This window comes from Tupaia chinensis, unplaced genomic scaffold (genome assembly GCF_000334495.1).
Source record: "Tupaia chinensis unplaced genomic scaffold, TupChi_1.0 Scaffold000354_1, whole genome shotgun sequence".
Lineage (NCBI taxonomy): Eukaryota > Metazoa > Chordata > Mammalia > Scandentia > Tupaiidae > Tupaia > Tupaia belangeri.
Genome location: NW_006159849.1, coordinates 189,090 through 208,532, shown reverse-complemented (window position 1 = coordinate 208,532; position 19,443 = coordinate 189,090). Strand labels below are relative to the sequence as shown.

The following is a 19,443-nucleotide window of genomic DNA, read 5'->3' as shown; positions in this document are numbered from 1 at the left end:
CGCAGTTCGAGTCCTGGACCCGGTTGCTTAAAACTCACGCCGGGTGCATGTGCATACGTGCCCAAGATCCCGAGAGGAGAATGGAGGAGAAGGGATTGTGGCATGACCATCCCCCCTGGGGGGTGATTTCTCGCTTTCTGGCTCTATGTCTCTCTCTGTCTGGTGAGCGCACGCGCCCTATAGTGAAAAACCTAAAAAAAAAAAAAAAAATTCCCAAGAGAATGGAGAAGGGACTATACATGGCCATCCCCCTCTGGTGGTTGCTTGCTTTCTCTCTCCCCGCTCCAGAAAGTATACGCACCCTATAGTAAAGTTAATTGTGTGTGTGTATGTGTGTGTGTGCGTGCGCGCGTAAATGTGTATATATATATACACACACACAATTGAAATGGAATGTTTTCAGTTATAAAAATAAATGTAGGTAAACTTAACTCACTTGCTGAAAGAAAAAAAGTCAATTTGGCTTATAAAACAAGATCTCATTATATACTGAATTCAAAAAAACATACTTAGATTCAGAGAGTAGAAATAAAGGTATGAGGGCCCAGCAGTTAGCGTAATGGCTATGTCGCTGGACTCCCACATAGTTGACCACGGTTCACGTCCCAGACCCAGTGGCTTAAAACTCACGCCGGGCGTGTGTGTGTGTGTGCATGCCCAAGATCCGAGAGGAGAATGGAGAAGGGATTGCGGTAGAAAGTAGAATCCTATAAAATGTCCAGTTAAAACCACAAAAGAAAGGAAAAGAAAAAAGTAGAACAAGAGCAAAAAACAGAAAATAATAAAAAGTATGGTGGGTTTTTTAAAAGAATTAATTTTTCAATTTTTGTTTTTAGAGGTTTTTGCTATAGAGCATGTGCGCTCGCCAGAAAGAGAGAGACAGAAAGCGAGAAATCACCCCCCAGGGGGGATGGCCACTCCGCAATCTCTTCTTCTCTCGGGATCTTGGACATGCACGCACATGTGCCTGGTGTGAGCTTAAGCCACTGGGTCCGGGACTCAACCATGGTAGACTACATGGGAGTTCAGCAACATAGCCATTACACTAACTGCTGGTCCCTATTTTTTCCATTTTATTTATTCTTTTTAATTTATCAAAGAAAGAAAGTGAGAGAGCAAGCTGCCAGGTCTGGGACTCAAACTGTGGTCAGCTATGTGGGAGTCCAGCACCTTGACTCCAAGCCACCTGCTGGCCCCAGTATATTAATCCAATTATATCAGTAATCACTTTCAACAACAATGGTCTAAATGCCAGTTAAAAGAGATTATTCAGGAGCTGGCAGGTGGCTTGATGGTTAAGGTGTTGGACACTTTCATGGTGAACTGCGGTTTGAGTCCCAGACCTGGTGGCTTGCTTTCTCACTTTCCCTTTCTCTCTCTCTCTGGCCAAATTTTTTAAAATAGTAATAATAACAAATAAAAACAAATCATTCTTTTAAAAAAAAGAGAGAGAAGCTATCCAACCAGTGATAAAGGGTCAATTATATAAGAAGACAAAGCAATCATTATGTATGAAAAACAACAGTGTTAATACAAATTCAGTGCCCAGAAAAACCTGTATGGATACAGTTGAACTGAACACTACCATTAGTCAACTATCACACAGAATCTGCATCCACCAACAGCGGCAGATACATTCTTTTCAAGTTCAAAGGGAGACCACATCCTGAACTAGGAAGCATGCCTTACAGTTTAGAACAGAAGTCATATAAAATATGCTGTCAAATAATAATGAAAAAATCAAAAATCAGTATCAGAAAAAACTAACTGGAAAATCCAAAATTATTTAGAGATTAAAACACACAGTTCTAAATAACAAATAGGTCAGAAAAGAGGTCTTAAAATTGTTAAATATTTTGGACTTAATTAAAATAGAAATACACCTTCAAATTTGTGTGATTTTAGTATAAGCAGTGATTAGAAGGAAATTTATAGCATTCAATGTGTACATTAGAAAAGATAATCTCAGAGCCGGCAGGTGGCAGCCGGCAGGTCCCACATGGCTGACAGTGGTTCGAGTCCCAGACCTGACAGCTTGTGTTCTCACTTTCCTTCTTTCTGTCTCTCTCTGGTCAATTTCAATAAAATAAAATAATGAGAATTAATAAAATTAAATAATTCTTTAAATAAATAAATAAATTAATTAATTAATAATAATAATAAAAAACAGAGCAGCAACCAAAGAGAACAAGAAATCAATAGAGAAAGTCAACTAAACCAAAAGCTAGTTCTTAGAAAAATCAATGTAATTGATAAGCCTTTAGCCAGGCTAACTACACAAAAAGGAAAGACACAAATCACTAATATCAGAAATGAAGGAAGTGACATTACTACAGATCCCATGAACATTAAGAGAACAATCAAGCAATACTGTCGACAACTGAAAGTCTCCATAATGGATAACCTAAATGAAATATTTTTATATTCTATAAAAAATATAATCTGCCAAAATCCACAAAGAAGCAAAGCCATCTGAACAGACTTACATCTATTAAATAAACTGAATAACTTTCTGAAATAAAGGACCAGACCTGGATGGATTCACAGGTGAATTCTACCAAACATTTAAGAAATAAGATACACCAATTCTCCACAAAGCTTTTCAGAATAACAAAGCAGAGGAAATACTCCTAACTCTATGAAGCCAGCATTAGCCTAATACCAAACCAAGACAGATATTGCAAGCAAAAACTATAAACCAACAACTCTCATAAACAAAGATGCAAAAAAATTCAACAAAACATTAGTTGATCAAATCCAACAATGAATAAAAAGTATTACACACTACAGCCAAATGAGATTTATTCTTGGTATGCAAAGCTGGTTCAACATTGAAAAATCAATCAATGTCATCCATTACATCAAAAGGCTGAAGAAGAAAAATTACCCTATTATATCGATATAGAAAAAGTATTTGATAAAACACCCATTCATGAGAAAAATGGCAAATTGGGCCAGCCAGGCAGCATGGTGGTTAAGGCAGCTGGATCCCACATGGCCAACTCCTGGAATTGGTGGCTTGCAAAACATGCAGGAGACATGTGTGTGCATGCCTGAAATCCCAAGAGAAAAATGTTTGAGAAGAAGGAATTACAGTATGGCCATTCCCACTGAGAAGTGATTTCTCTCTCTCTCTCTCTGTGTGTGTGTGTGTGTGTGCGTATAGATATCTATAAAGATATCTATCTATATAGATAAGAGAGGAGAAATAAACCCTCAATGAGTGCAATCCAGAGTGAGTGCATGCACCCTAAGAAAAACTAACAATAAACAAAACAACAAAAGAACTTCTCAGCAAACTATGAACAAAGGGGAACTTAACCTGATAAGAACATGTACAAAAAACTTACTAACATCACATTTAAATACTGGAGACCTTCCCGCTAAGATCAAGAAGAAGGTAAAGATATCAGCTCTTACTACTCCTTTTCAAAATCATACTGGAAGTCCTAGATAAAGCAATACAACAATGAATAGAAGTATTCAAATTGAAAGGAAAACTGTTTGCAGATGACATGATCACCTATGCAGAAAATCTGAAAGAACTGATGAAAGACTCCTAGAACGAACGAAAGAATATAGCCAAAACTATAAGATACAAATGTAATATACAAAAGTCAAATGCTTTCCTACATACCACTTATATGAGCACCCCTAAAAATGGACTACTTAGGAATAAATCCAATGAAACATCTGCAAGATATCTATGAGGAAACCTCTAAAACTTGGGATGAAAGACATCAAGCAAGATGGAAATAAATGGAGACGTAATCCATGAATTAGAAGAAAAGGTCAATATTGTTAAAAATGTCATTTCTTTCCAACTTGATCTATGTATAGTCCCAATAAAAACTTCAGAAAGTTATTTTGTAAGTACTGACAAACTTGATGGTAAAGATAATACAGAAAGGCAAAAGACAAAACAACACTGTCAGAGAACTGACATTATCCATCTTTTTTTTTCTTTTTCTTTTTCTTTTTTTTTTTTTGAGAGGTTTTTGCTATAGGGCGCATGCACTCGCCAGAAAGACAGAGACAGACAGAGACATCACCCCCCCCCCCAGGAAGATGGCCACACCGCAATCCCTTCTCCATTCTCCTCTTGAGATCCTGGGGACGCACGCATACACGCACACACGCCTGATGTGAATTTAAGCCACCGGGTCTAGGACTCGAACCGCAGTCGACTACATGGGATTCCAGCAACAAAGCCATTACGCTAAATGCTGGTCCCACATTATCCATCTTCAAGACTTACTACATAGCTACAGTGATCAAGACAGTGCAGTAATGACAGAAGAATAGAAAAATTAATGGAACAGAACAGAGAAACCCAAAATAGACCCATACATATGTAGTCAGCTGATCTTTTACAATGAAATAAAGGTAATTCAACAGACAGTACAGTCTCTATCACCAAATGATACTAAAACTGGTTATCTATGTGCAAAAAAGGTGATTCTAGCCTTTTGGCAGAAACCGTCATCTTCCAGTAATTAACCAAAATGACGAAGGAAAGAGGAGAGACACCCCATATATGTTCTCTAGGCTTCTAGAAAACATGGAGTGGTTCCTTTGGCAACATAAATGCAAATCTACAAGAAAGGTGATGTAGACATCAAGGGAATAGGTACTGTTCAAAAAGGAATGCCCCACAAATGTTACCATGGCAAAACTGGAAAAGTCTACAATGTTAGCCAGCATGCTGTTGGCATTGTTGTGAACAAACAAGGGCAAGATTTTTCCCAAGAGAATTAATGTGTGTATTGAGCATATTAAATATTCTAAGAGCAGAGATAGCTTCCTAAAACGTGTGAAGGAAAATGACCAGAAAAAGAAGGAAGCCTAAGAGAAAAGTACTTGGGTTCAACTAAAGCACCAGCCTGCTCCACCCAGAGAAGCACTTTGTGAGAATCAACGGAAAGGAGCCTGAGCTACTGGAACCTATTCCCTATGAATTCATGGCATGATGGGTGTTAAAAATAAACTATTCTATGGTCTATTAAAAAAATAGTGATTCTAAGCAGACTTTACACCTTTTACCAGAGTTAACTCAAAATGGATCATAGACTTAAGTATAAAATGCAAAACTAAACAAATTGTAGAATAAAAACAACATAGAAATTCTAGGGACCTTGAGTTTAGCAATGACATTTAGATACATCAAAGACACAATCTACAAAAGGAAAAACTGATTATGTTGGACTTCCTTAAATTTCAAAACATTTGCTCTGCAAAAAACAATGTTAAGAGAATGAAAAGACAAGCCAGGAAAAAAAATTTGCAAAAAGACATGTAGTAAAGGACTCGTAGGGCCAGCAGATGGTGTGGAGGTTAAGGCCTCTCACTCACTCTGTTTCTCTCCAGTGAGCACAGGTGCCCTGTAGCTAAATAAATAACTTGTAGCCTGAATATACAAAGAACTCTTAAAATTCAACAATAAGAAAACAAACAACCCAATTAATAAATGGACAAAAGATCTAAAAAGATAATATCACCAAAGATTTACAGATGCCAAATAAGCACATGAAAGATGCTCAACATCATAATCATTAGGGAACTGCAAACTGAAACAACAAAATACCACCGTGCCATCTGTTTGGATACTAAAATCCAAAACACTGACAGCACCAGTGTGGTGAAGGTGTGGAACAGGAATGCTCATTCATTACTGGTGGGAATGCAAAGTGGTGCAGCAACTTTGGAACACGATTTGACAGTATATTGCAAAGCCAAACATAGGCTTATCACACAATCCAGCAATCACAGTATTTACCCAAATGAGATGAAAATTTTTAATTTTTTTTTTGGAGAGGTTTTTGCTATAGGATGTGTGTGCTTACCAGAGAGAGACAGAGAGACAGAAAACAAGAAATTATTCCCCAGGGAGGATGGCCACGTCACAGTCCCTTCTCCTCCATTCTCCTCTCAGGATCTTGGGCAAACATGTGCACATGCCCGGCATGAGTTTAAGCCACCGGGTCTGGGATTCGAACCACGATTGACTACATGGGAGTCCAGTGACATAGCCATTACACCAACTGCTGGTCCCTTAATTTTTAAAATATTGCTAAAGGGCACATGGGTTCACTTGAGAAAGATGGGGGTTGGGGGGAATAGGGCAATTAGCCATGTGTGACTCAGCCACCTTCATCACCACACCACAACTGGACTTTACGTGAGAATTTTTATAGTAAGCTTTATTCATAATTGCCAAAAATTACAAACAGCCAAGTTGTCCTTCAGCAGGTAAATGGATAAACAAACTGATAAATCTATACAATAGATGATTTATCATTAAAAAGAAATGTACTATCAAGTCACAAAATGACAGAAAATCCTTGAATGCATCTTGCTGGAGTACATGAAACCAACATGAGAAGGTTACCTACCTACTGTAGGATTCCCTGTATATAGCATCTGGAAAAGGCAAAGCTATAAACAGTACAGAGATCAGTAATTCCTAAAGGATGTAGGAAGGAAAAGAGGGATGAACAGGGCATTTTTAGAGCAGTGAATCTATGCTGTATACTTCAATGGCAGATACATTTCACCACAAATTTTTCAAAGCATATCCAACTATAAACCACAAATAGAAAATCCTAATATAAAACATGGACTTCATAAAAAGTTATCAATATTGGGCCCAGCAGGTGGTATGGTGGTTAAGGTGCTAGTCTCCCACATGGCCGACTGTAGTTCAAGTCCTGGACCTGGTAGCTTGCTTTCTTACTTTCTTCTTCTCTGTCTCTCTGGTCAAATTAAAATAATAATGAATAAAATTTATGAAATAAAATGTTCAATAAAATAATTCTTTTTTTTTTAAAGAATTATTTATTTATTTCCATTTGTTATTGTTATTTTTTTTTCTTTACTTGACGAGAGAGAGAGAGAGAGAGAGAGAGAGAGAAAGGGAAAAGGAGAAAGCAAGCCAACCGGGCGCCACCAGGTCCGGGACTTGAACCGTGGTTGACCATGTGGGAATCAAGCGCCCTTATCCACCACACCACCTGCTGGCCCCCAATAAAATAATTCTTAAAATAAGAAAAAGGGGCTGGCAGGTGGCATGGTAGTTAAGGGTACTGGATTCTCACATGGCCAACCACAGTTTGAGTCCCGGACCTGGCAGCTTGCTTTCTCACTTTCCTTTCTCTCTGGCTCTCTGTCCCTCTCTGGTCAATTTAAACTAATTAATTTAATTTAATATAGTTCAATAAAATAATTCTTTAAAAAATTTATCAATATTGGGCTCTTCAACTGTAATAAATGTGCCATGCAAAATGTTAGTAGGAAAAGCTGGGGAGAGAAGGTAGAAGAAAAGTATACTTTCTGTTCAATTTTTCTTTTGTGGGTGAGTGGGTTTAGGGCACAATTCATTTTTTAAAAAAATTTTTCTATGAAAACCTAAAGGTGCTCTAAAAATAAAATCTATGGGCAAGTTCTGTAGCCTAGTAGAGCTAGATCTCATACGGCCAGCTTCAGTTCAAATCCCAACCTGAATGACTTGGAAAACCACCCATGTACATTTGTGCACCCTAAATCCCAATGGGATGGAGAAATGGAGGAGAAACAACTGCAGCACAACCAGAGGCCACTGAGGGGTTCTTTCTCCCACTCCCTAGTCATATAACTTACCCGTTGCTTCAAAGGTTAGCTTTACAGAATCCCAAGGTGTTTGTTCTTTGGATATAAGTCTGAAATCAGCAGGATTTCTTGGAGAAACTTCTGGGGCAGGAAGATACCAGTTTTTCCTATTTGGAAAGGCAGCTTCAGTATTTAGGATGCTTCATTAGTTGACAGCTATCTATAGCTCAAGAAAGTGTTCAGAATATATGAGTACATTTTTGGGTATGAAAATAAACCCTGATGGAGTTGATAAACAATTCCTGCTCCTCTGAAGCCCAGGTTATTGTGTAATGAAACCTTCCCAACATTAAGAACAAAGGAGTGGGTCTGGCAGGTGGTATGGTGGGTAAGGTACTGGACTCCCACACGGCTGATAGCAATATAAGTCCTGGACCTAACAGCTTGCTTTCTCTAATCATATTGAAATCATATTGAAGAAGAATAAAATTAAATTAAATTAATGGTTACACACACACACACACATATATATGAAAAAAGAACAAAGAAGTTATGTAGGTGATACTAATTCCACTGTCCATCCTATTTCTTTTTATTTAGACCTTCATTGTCAAACCACAAAGACTTCCCACAAATAAAACAATTTGAGATTAATGCTTAAACTACTATTTATTATAAAAGTCACCCATTCTAATTAGTCATGTTTGCAGAAGAAATATTTTATATTTGAAAAAGTAAAACTTCGGACCAGCAGTTAGTGTAATGGCTATGTCGCTGGACTCCCATGTAGTCGATCGCGGTTTGTGTCCCAGACCCGGTGGCTTAAACTCACACCGGGCACATGTGCGTGTGTGCCCAAGATCCCGAGAGGAGAAGGGATTGCGGCGTGGCCATCCCCCCTGGGGGTGATTTCTCCCTTTCTGTCTCTCTGTCTGGCGAGCGCACGTGCCCTATCACAAAAACCTCTCCAAAAAAAAAAAAGAAAAAGTAAAACTTGAGAGCATTATCCCACTAAAAAAAATAAAAATTTTGAACTGATAGAAAAATAGTATAAATGACACTTTACTTGTGTGTTAAGTATGACAGTTTACTTAACAAAGTACTAATACAGTAATAGGACCTGAGAACAAACTAAGCCCCAATAAGAAAAGTAATGAACCAACCTGATCAGAAAATGTACCGGAAGATACCACGGAAAACCACAAAGGGGTGCATTCTCCTCACAGTGAGCTCGAATGGTATCATTGATCTCGGGAATGTGAGGTGTTATGTGAGACATTCCAGTATAATCGAAACCATTGATCCATATTCCAGAGTCACGCTTAACTACATTTCCTTCCAAGTCATGAAATGTTCTAGTCATATGCTAAAAAGGATAAGACTAATGAGAAAACTACTGTTTCGGTTGGGTCACCCACATTCCTACCCCAGATTACAAAAATGGTAAGTACTGGCCCAGGTGAAGTGGCACACAGATAGCACCACTCTTGGGAGGGTGGAGAACACAAGGGAGGGTGGGTTTGGTTCCCAGGCCAAACGTGTTTGATGCCATGGCCAAACTGACCCGCTGGATGTCATTGTGCATGCTTGTCATCTTAGCTAACCAGGAGGCTGGTGCTCATTGAGACCCTGTCAAAAACACCTATCTCTGTCTCTCTTCCTCTCATTCTCATAAGGGGGGTAGGGAGATGGGTAAGTATATCAGTTCTAAGAAATGATGTGGATATGGAACCACAGATGGGACATTCAGGGTTTCTAAGGTACTGCTAGTATTCTTTAAACTAGATGATGGGTGTATACATGACTGTTTTATTGTGCCTTACAGATATATTTATATAATTAAATTTAATATAAAACGCTTTTGAAAATCTATTTCAGATTTAAAAGACATGAATATTAGAATTCCTCTTAGACAGGGATTTTTAACTAAAAAAAAAAATTCTAAGCCCATTTATACATACAAATATACACATTCACCTTTCAGTAGTTTGAAATTAACTCACGAGCACAGAAAAACAGGACTCATAGCTCACCACTAGATGACAGACTTGTGCCCAACAGAAGTCTATGAAAAGGCAGGATGCTCCACTTGGAATAGCTTTATTAACAGCAGAAGCCAGCCCAAAGAATATCAAACAGGTAAAGGAAAAGGACTGTGTAGGGCAGGGTTTAGCAACCTGGCTAACAGGCCAAACTGCCCACTGGCTGTCTTATAAGTGGAGCTTTAGGGGAACACGGCCATATTCATTTCTGGCTGCTTTCTCTCTATCAAGCTGAGCAGCTGTGAGACTGCAGAGCTGACACAGACTGGAATATAATCATCTTGCCCTTTACAGGAAGTTCGCCAACTTCTAGTACAAGGGAAGAGAACCCCAAAACAAATGAGAACAGGATTTTTTTGAAAAAATAGTATTTTTCAAAATACTGACAATACTATAAAATTTATCCTATCACTGAAAATACACTGAAACTCTTAAAACTATTTTTTGCTAAAGGTTTTGCAAATTATAAATTTGTCACATTAATATAATGAGGTGTCCAGAACTATAAACAAAGAATATTTGGTCCCTTTTCAAACTTAAGTTCAAGTATTTTCCATTTTTTGAGTGAGCTTTTGAATAATTATCTAGCTTATCACTGCTCTGACACTTCTGTTTGGCCACTCCACAGCCTCTAGCTGCTTTACAGAACCAGTTTAAAGAAGTTTGGAGACAAACCTGAAATCTAAAGGAAGTGCTAAATTTTATTATATTAATCTAAGTTACTACAGGTAGTCAACTGTGATTCAAGTCCCGGACCCGGTGGCTTGAACTCATGCCAGGAGCATGTGCGTGCGTGCCCAAGATCCTGAGAGAATGGAGGAGAAAAGATTGCAGCGTGGCCATTCCCCTGAGATAGTATTTTTCAAAATACTGACAATACTATAAAATTTATCCTATCACTGAAAATACACTGAAACTCTTAAAACTATTTTTTGCTAAAGGTTTTGCAAATTATAAATTTGTCACATTAATATAATGAGGTGTCCAGAACTATAAACAAAGAATATTTGGTCCCTTTTCAAACTTAAGTTCAAGTATTTTCCATTTTTTGAGTGAGCTTTTGAATAATTATCTAGCTTATCACTGCTCTGACACTTCTGTTTGGCCACTCCACAGCCTCTAGCTGCTTTACAGAACCAGTTTAAAGAAGTTTGGAGACAAACCTGAAATCTAAAGGAAGTGCTAAATTTTATTATATTAATCTAAGTTACTACAGGTAGTCAACTGTGATTCAAGTCCCGGACCCGGTGGCTTGAACTCATGCCAGGAGCATGTGCGTGCGTGCCCAAGATCCTGAGAGAATGGAGGAGAAAAGATTGCAGCGTGGCCATTCCCCTGAGGGATGATTTCTCGCTTCTGTCTCTATCTTTCAGGCGAGCGCAGGCGCCTTACAGCAAAAACCTCCACCGCCCCTCCCCCCCAAAAAATGTTTGCTCTACCTGCAGCCATTTTTACAATCTACTTCAGAAAGCTCATTATTCCATAATACATATTTACTTCGTTTTCCAAGTAGGTACAGTTTTATAATTAGAACAATAATAAAAACAAACATTTCCAGTTCATTCTCTTGGGAGAAGCATGTCTCACTGATAAGAATGCTTCTTGAGGCCCAGTCACAGTGGTGCAGGTAGCAAGGCACTGCTCTGTAATGCTGGAGCCACACAACGACTGGGGCTCAGATACTAGGTCCACCTGAACACGCCAGGCGTGCAACATGTGCCTGTGATTCTGGCTGGCTGTCTCTCTCATGAAAACAAAAAACAAAAAACAAAACACTTAAAGAAATGCCACTAATGGTCAGTCTTTTCCTTCCTGCCTCACACACAAAAAAAACGTTAAGTATAGCTAAATAGGTCAGCAGCAGAATAGTCACTTGTGTTTCCTGTTCACAGTGATGCTCAAAACACACATGCTTTCCCCTCGGGAATCTAAACAGATCATGCAAAATTGCTTACCTGAAGAAACACTCTCTTTGGCTTAGGATTAGCAGGATTGGAGCTGTATGGGAAAAAAGTTCCACTGCAAACAAGGAGGAATGTAACTGTACATACCAAAGTTAAAGCTAACAAGGTTTTTCTTGTACTTTTGGCAAGGTAGATGAAGTTAATCTAAAACATAGAACACAAAAATAGAAATCAAAAAATTACAAATTCATACCAGTGCAGTAATAGATACCATTGGACAATGGAGAAAACATGTCAGCTTGTCACTGAAACATTCTCCAAAACTCAGTAAACTCGCTATTAATTTTAGAGGATTCCCATCACAAGTCAGCCTCTAAAATAACAGATGCTACATTCCGCCATGATAGTGCCTTTTTGACAGGTGGCCAGGGGTTAACAAAGAAAAGGGAAAAACTGCAGTGTGCCTGTACTCAATCACAGAGAACAGAGGACAGAGACCTGCCACCAGCCCAACCATGTCCTTATTTCAGCTGAGTCTATTTCAATGCCCGAGACAGTTAACACTGCACAGCAGACACCATTTATCTGTACCGAACGCTGTGAGATCACAGGATGACCAGAAATCAACGTTTTAAGCTTACACAGATGTATTTCAACAAAATTCAAAGTCCACCCATAATGCTTTTATAATATGTCAGTGTTGGAGTCATCTGCACTGGGATTTAGGTGAAGGCTGCCTGTGGACTTGCACATAAGGAAAACACTGCATTTCAAAGTAATGCTTTCTCTTTAGGCAACAGGTTAACCAATGCCAACATGAGTAAAACGACAAACCTGAATTTGGGCAGTAAAAGTGAATGGTTCAGTTTCAAGGCTGGCATCCAGAAAATCCTAAAAATATTTACCTTGGCTTTTTAATTGTAATTAAGTCACTGAACTAAAAACTATTGAGGACACATGACTCATAGAATATGTCAATGGATACCTTAGGGCATTTGAATAAACCACTTTGAAAAACAATGACCTAAACCCAGCTCCCTCTTTGCCTTCTTTACCTATTGTCCATGCCCTGGTGTCAATAGAGAAAAATATAAACATGAAAATGTTTTGGAGATGAAAATTAAAAATTAAGAAAATATTCATAACCTACCACCTACTCTACTATGTAAAGTTAAAATCTTCATATCTACAACATGTGTGTGTGTGTGTGTGTGTGTGTGAGTACACATATCTCCCATCCAGGGTAATCTCTAACAAAATGGTCTTGGTTCAAAGATCTTACTTTGTAAACTATGAGCACAGAAATAGACAAAGCAACTGTAGACTTAAAGCAGTGAGTCAGCAAGACACAATTTATCAGCACGTCTCCTAACAGTCACACTGTTTAAAATGTGGCTCTTAGAATACATTCAAATATCCTGCCAGGTAATTGAGTTTCCCCTCCACTGGAAGGTTGGGATGTTTAGATAAAGAGTTCTTCTAGGTCAAAAAGCAAACCTCTTTGTCAGAAGGTCCTGTAGCCTAGGAGATAAGGAGGCCAGGTCCCACGTTACCAACCATGGTTCAAATCCGCACCCCAGCAGCTTGAAAAATACACTAGGCATGTGTTGCAGTACATGTATGCCCCAAATCCTGACAAGATAGAGACGTAGAGGAGAAGGGGTTGTGTTGTGACCATGCCCCCATCTGGTGACTTAATAGTAACAGACCAGCAGGTAGCGTGGTGGTTAAGGCACTGGATTCCCAGGTAGCCAACTGCAGTTTGAGTCCCAGACCTGGCGACTTGAATATCATGTCCAGCATGTGTGCGTGTGTGGCCAAAAATCTCAAAAGGAGAAGGGAGAAAGAATTGTGGCATGGTCCTTCCTCACCTGGGAGTGATTTCTCACTTTCCCCTGTCTCTCTCTCTCTCCAGCAAGCACACATGCTCCATGACAAAAAACAAACAAACAAACAAACAAAAAACCCTGTATCATAATTCTGTGGTTCTTGCCATGCTAAAGCCAGTTCTCACCTACAGTTGTCCTAAAGCCTTTCTTTAAGTTATAGATTCCTCTTCTCCAGATCACAAGGTTCATCTCTGCCTCTTCCATTCATCTTCTGGAAGCTAGTCTGGCAATGGTGGTAAATGACAAGGCAATCACAGAGTAAAGGGAAGAAAGAAGAGGAGGGAATGGCCATAAAGTGACAAAGTGTCTGGATTCTCAGTTATTCATCTTTTTTTTTCCTAAGAAGTTTTTGCCTTTGGGCATATGCACTTGCAGGGGAAAGAAAGACAGGGACAGTGAGAGAAACAAAGTGAGAAACCACAACCACCCTCCTGCCCCCAGACAACACCGCAATCCCTTCTGTTCCATTCTCCTCCTGGGATCTTGGGCATGCATGCACATGCTCCTAGCATGAGTTTCAAGCCACTGGGTCCAGGACTCGAACTGCGGTCAGCCATGTGGGAGTCCAGCAACATCACCACTATATCATCGGCTGGCCCCACTAATCACTTTTAAATTCTTTTTTAGGTCTATTGTGTCCTAGTGCACTTTAGGTTCTGAAATGGGTGTAAAATAAAACAATGAGAAGGGCTCTGAGATGTCCAATGTGTGATCATGCTAAGCAGTTGCACTCTGAGCCTCCTTCTTCTGATCCCACACCTATCACAGTCCCGTTATGGCTCTCATTCGGTCACTAGAACCATGATGGCCCAGCAAAGAGTAGCCTCAAGAAACCTTTTAACTGATCGCCAGACAGAAATTTAATTGCTTTCTAGTAAATAGATTTAATAAACCCCCAAGGGCTGAATGAAAAGCTCTCTGAAGTATGTACTGTGGTTCAATGCTCCACCGCCCTAGGAGAACAGCCTCACTGTTAAGAAGCCATCAGCATTAACACTGCCACACATAAATAAGGAGACAGCAAAGCGAAGGAGCACCCAAGGCATCAAAGAGCAGCAGAGCTGTTCCACATTATAACAGAGTTAAATGAGGTTTTTAAAGTATTCTAAGAGGCACTCCTCTCAGCAAAAGCTCTTCTACTAAAATATGATTCAAAAAACAATACATGTTAATTTAATCCTCTTTCTTCTAGTTTCAAAGATTTCCCTGCTTTGGGGATGTTCTCAATTTTGACAGTGAAAGTTTCCAAGGTTTTGTTTGTCCCTCCCATACGATCAATGAAACCGAATTCGAATGTCTCACATTTGGTTCATCTTTTATGGACATCAGTAGCTTCCAATGACTGTGATCTCATAACATGGGGGGAAAGTTTATAACTTAGCTTACTTTAAATAAGAACCTAGCCTACAGATGACAAAACTCCACTCTCTCCTTTCACTTTCCAAGTAGCCTGTCTGTTAACAAGTAGAGAGGATTTAAGGGTTAATGTAAAAACCAAAAGTAAACCCTGCAGGCAACAAAGAATATTTTAAAACTTTCCATCTATTCCTGCAAATAGCAGTAAGGACTTAATCATTATCTTAAAGGTAATGGAATCCTCTGAATTCTCTTAGGGTTGGTACAGCTGACCTCAAAGGTAACATGCACAAGAATTACACCACAGGGCTATGTACGCAAAACCGCATCTATACAGCTCCACTGGGATTTATTCTTCAGCTGGGAATGACACTGACTATGGGGGTTCTCCTTACTACTATTTTGAGAATCTAGCTTCCATGGGAGATTCCCTCTATTGTACCATGATAAGCTCACTATTATCTCATGGAACAAAGCTTTAACTTCTTTTTCTATTTGGTTCTCTAGCCTTAAATCTCAAGGTGGACCTTGAGCATTTAATATATACTACTTATTCTTAAAAATTCCAACTAAAAGAGCCACAAAACAGATCTACCTTCCCTAGAGGCCCAGCCTGATTTCTGGGGGGTGTGGACACCATGCCAAGAGCAGAACCTGGCCCCATGACTGTTCCAACAAAGGGGTGGGGGCGGGGTGTAGTTTTAAACTCTTTATCACTGCCTTTTCTTCACACTTCATTCTCCACAGGGACAGCAAAAGTGGGACTCTTCCACCTAAGGCAGAACACTGATACAGCAAAACACAAGGTCTTGACACTTTTTCATTACCTGGTGAATGAGAGCATGTTCTGGTGTCATAGGTGGGCCTCACCCACACAGATAGAGTCAATTAATGATCGTTGATGTGCTGGCAATGAGGTAGTAGAATGATAATGAAAAAAGCCTTATAAGAATTAGTCTTCCTTCACTAGCTCTAGCAGCACTAATAAAACTACCTTGTACTTTAGCGTCATTTCTAATCAGTAAGTTTAGAGTCAACTATTAGGAATTATTTTAAAAGCTCACCATTAGGCAATCTCTAACAATTCTTACTGGGCATACATTCTAGGCAGTTCTGAAAGGCTATTTGAAAACATATATAATTAGGGTATTTGGAAGGATGAGGAGACAAAAATAAAATAAAAACAGCAACAACAAAAAACCCCATTCTACATTGTCTTACCACACCAAACCCAGGAGATGCACAGCTGTGCACCATTTTTTTTTTCTTAAGACTTTCTCTGTAAAGTATAAGCAACTCTCTTGTAGAGTGTAATATGGCTGAACCCATCATATATTCATATAAAAAAATGAAGAAGAAAAACAAGAAAAAAATGTTTTTTCTTACAAAATAGGAAGAGAGAATCATCACACAACCGGCCAAAATGGATGCCAGGACAACATCAGGTGGGATTTCCGAACCGCTCCTCCCCAGGATGGGGGTGAACATCTCAAATACCGCCCAGATGAGGTACAGTGCATAAAGATAAGGAATAAACATCCCCAAAAGGTAATAGGCCATAAATTTTCCTTGGGCACCTAAGGGAAAAAAGAAGGAAAACACACGTCCATGAAACTCTACAGTGAGCTACAGATTTTTACAGTACTGGTGTACTGTGCCCCTAACAGCAATTAGCTTAGAGATAACCCTTGCCCTGTACATGTTATCTACGAGATATGACATTTCCACTCCTAGTGGATAAAGCACAAGTAAGAATTAACAATACGCAAGTATAGCATGCTTCCACAAATATGAAAATGGGATGGGGGTATAAGGTATTAGAAAAGAAAAAAAAAATCTGTGAGATATAAAAATTTTAACCAACAGTAACAATTTAGAAAGTCTATTCAATAAGATAGAAAACAAATGGTCCCGGACAACCTTATCATATGTACTTTAAAGTATTTTCCCATTTGTATCAAAATCAAAAATACTCTACCATGCTGCTTAAAGTCCTTGTGCACGCAAAATTTTGTGAGCAATGGAAATGCTACCCAGATAGCACTAATAAATGCTGAGCAGAGTCCTTGGTAAGTGAGAGTTACAAGAAAACTACAATGTACAAACAGCGAGATGTCAAAAAATACTTCTCCCAGATACTGGCCACTGGTATTCTGAAAGAAAGAAAAATAAGACAAAAAGTCTCAGTACAGCATACAGATTTATTATTGAAATATAATTTTCAACGCTCGGGAGAGCTACATTTTATTTTAGCAGGGTCTACCTTTTAAACTGACAAATTAAACATTGGCGAAGCTAGTGACGTAATAAATCCAAACTGCTACACAGGGAAAAGCAATTTAATAGAATGAAATAAAAGTGTATTTAGTCTGCTTTTCTTCCCCTGGGCTAAAAGTAAGTGTGAAAATTTTCCAAAAGAACTCCTAAAAATAAATACTCATCTCTGTAAACCTTTCTGTTAACACAACTTTTAGAGACTACTTCAAGTAAACTAGAGAAATGACCTGGGAACGGCGCCACCGATACGGCATGGCCTCTAAAGCAGAGGCCGTCTGGAGTTTACCTGATTTTCCTAAGTCTCTTCTCTTCACTAGTCTTGCACTGCACCTTGTCACCCTTTTTATATTCCTGGTGCTTTCATATTGTAAAATTTGACTTATATTTTTTGAGACTTGAAACCTGAGGGTCCTTGTATAGCACTTTGGCTCTTCAGAAGATAGTTGCAATATAAATGTAGTACATTTTTTTTTTTTTTGGAGAGGTTTTTGCTATAGGGCGCGTGTGCTCGCCAGACAGACAGAGAGAGACAGAGAGACAGAAAGCGAGAAATCACCCCCCAGGGGGGATGGCCATGCCGCAATCCCTTCTCCTCCATTCTCGTCTTGGGATCTTGGGCACGCACGCACACGCACCCGGCGTGAGTTTTAAGCCACCGGGTTCAGGACGCGAACCGCGGTCAACTACTTGGGAGTCCAGCGACATAGCCATTATGCTAGAGTACAATAGACTCAGTTGAATCAAGTTTCTGTCATGCTTCAAAACAAGTTAAAGTTCATTTGACAACCCCCATTTTGGACACTGGAGGATAGGATATGGACCTTAAGTACTCAGATGTCTAATACAGTGTTGATCATAAGGCTTGGTCTTTAAAATAAAGTATTTTTTAGGATTCAATTTGAGGCTGAATGTCACTCTTATATTTAAAAACAAAGATTTCAGCAATGGAAACTGAAATAGATGAGATGTACCCCAACTGAAGCAAAGATAAAAACGTATCTCGCAAATCTATTTTCATCCTCACCTTTATCTCTCCCACCCCTGCCCCATTCAGTCCATTCTGTACATTCTAACTGGAATTTTCTTCCTAGTTTATGGCCATTCCACCCTGAACACACCCTTATCCCATCTGATCTAGGAAGCTGAGCAGGGTTCAACCTGGTTGGCTTAGATGGGAGAGTTTTCTTAATAAATCACTAGTTCTCTCACTTGCTACCCTCAGAAAATTTAAATGGTGACCTCATTAAATTTTAGTTATATTCCAATTTTACCCTCTTTTCCAGTCACTGTGCTGTCAACCTTATCTTCATCACACTGGAATTTTCATCGACTGTGACTCAAATGTATCTGTACAAAATATACCTTCGACTGCTCACCAACCTGTTCTCTACCTGGTAAGTTTCTACTCATACTTTAAAAATCCCATTCAAATGTTACCACCTCCTTCACAAAGCCTTCCTAATTTCCATGAGCAAATTTCATTCCTCCTGGCCCTAAATCCTAATAGCTGTGTGTAAGTCACTCTTTCTCTTCATCCCACAAGGTGCTACAATCATTGCACTTTCAGGATCCTCCCAAATTAAACAGTGAGCTCTTTAAAGAAAGAGGTCACTTTTTTTTGAATCTATATCACTAGGCCTCAGCACAGTACCATGCCCAGTGAATGCTGTAAAATATTTGTGAAGTGAAAATGAAACATGTTACTCTTTCTGTTGTGCTTTCAGCCCCAAGTGTTAGGAGGGGACAAGCAAAATTAGTAAAAATCAATAGAATTTGACTAAACAGTCTATCCTGCCCCTGCCTCAATCAACAGAAGTCAGCCACACTCTGCTTACCATAAGCAGATGGCTAACCTCCAAGAACCTTTCTTCATTCAACAGGGCCTGCTAACATAAAGATTTCCTCAGACCATATCCCAACCTTAAGTGAAAATAAGACCAAGAGTCAGGCCATCCTTGCAGAAGGAGGCTGGATTATAGTCTTCCATGTCTCCATTCTAATCCCTATCAGGATAGACTGAAAAAAAGGCAGATATATACATTGACTAGCGGTCAACTACTTGGGAGTTTCGCTATAGGGCGCGTGCGCTCGCCAGACAGACAGAGAGAGACATAGAGACAGAAAGCGAGAAATCATCCCCCAGGGGGGATGGTCATGCTGCAATCCCTTCTCCTCCATTCTCCTCTTGGGACCTTGGGCACGCATGCACACGCGCCCGGCATGAGTTTTAAGCCACCGGGTCTGGGACACGAACCGCGGTCGACTACGTGGGAGTCCAGCGACATAGCCATTACGCTAACTGCTGATTCCCTACATTGGCTATCTTGAAAACAAACTAAGATAGACTTTTCCCTTTAATTCGCTTAGAAAATCAGAAACCATGACACTCTT

At 39.4% G+C, this 19,443-nt stretch overlaps 1 protein-coding gene across 1 annotated transcript in view; it reads right to left on the bottom strand.

Moving 5' to 3' along the window:
* ERMP1 (endoplasmic reticulum metallopeptidase 1) overlaps positions 1-19,443 on the bottom strand; it is a gene marked incomplete at its 5' end in the record, with an annotated part of 55,353 nt that overhangs the window by 6,361 nt on the left and 29,549 nt on the right. The window contains 5 exons of the mRNA XM_006152500.3: positions 7,636-7,751; positions 8,748-8,950; positions 11,582-11,734; positions 16,162-16,352; positions 16,754-16,928. Coding sequence (XP_006152562.1) covers positions 7,636-7,751; positions 8,748-8,950; positions 11,582-11,734; positions 16,162-16,352; positions 16,754-16,928 — 838 coding nt within the window. The remainder of the gene's footprint in view (positions 1-7,635; positions 7,752-8,747; positions 8,951-11,581; positions 11,735-16,161; positions 16,353-16,753; positions 16,929-19,443) is intronic.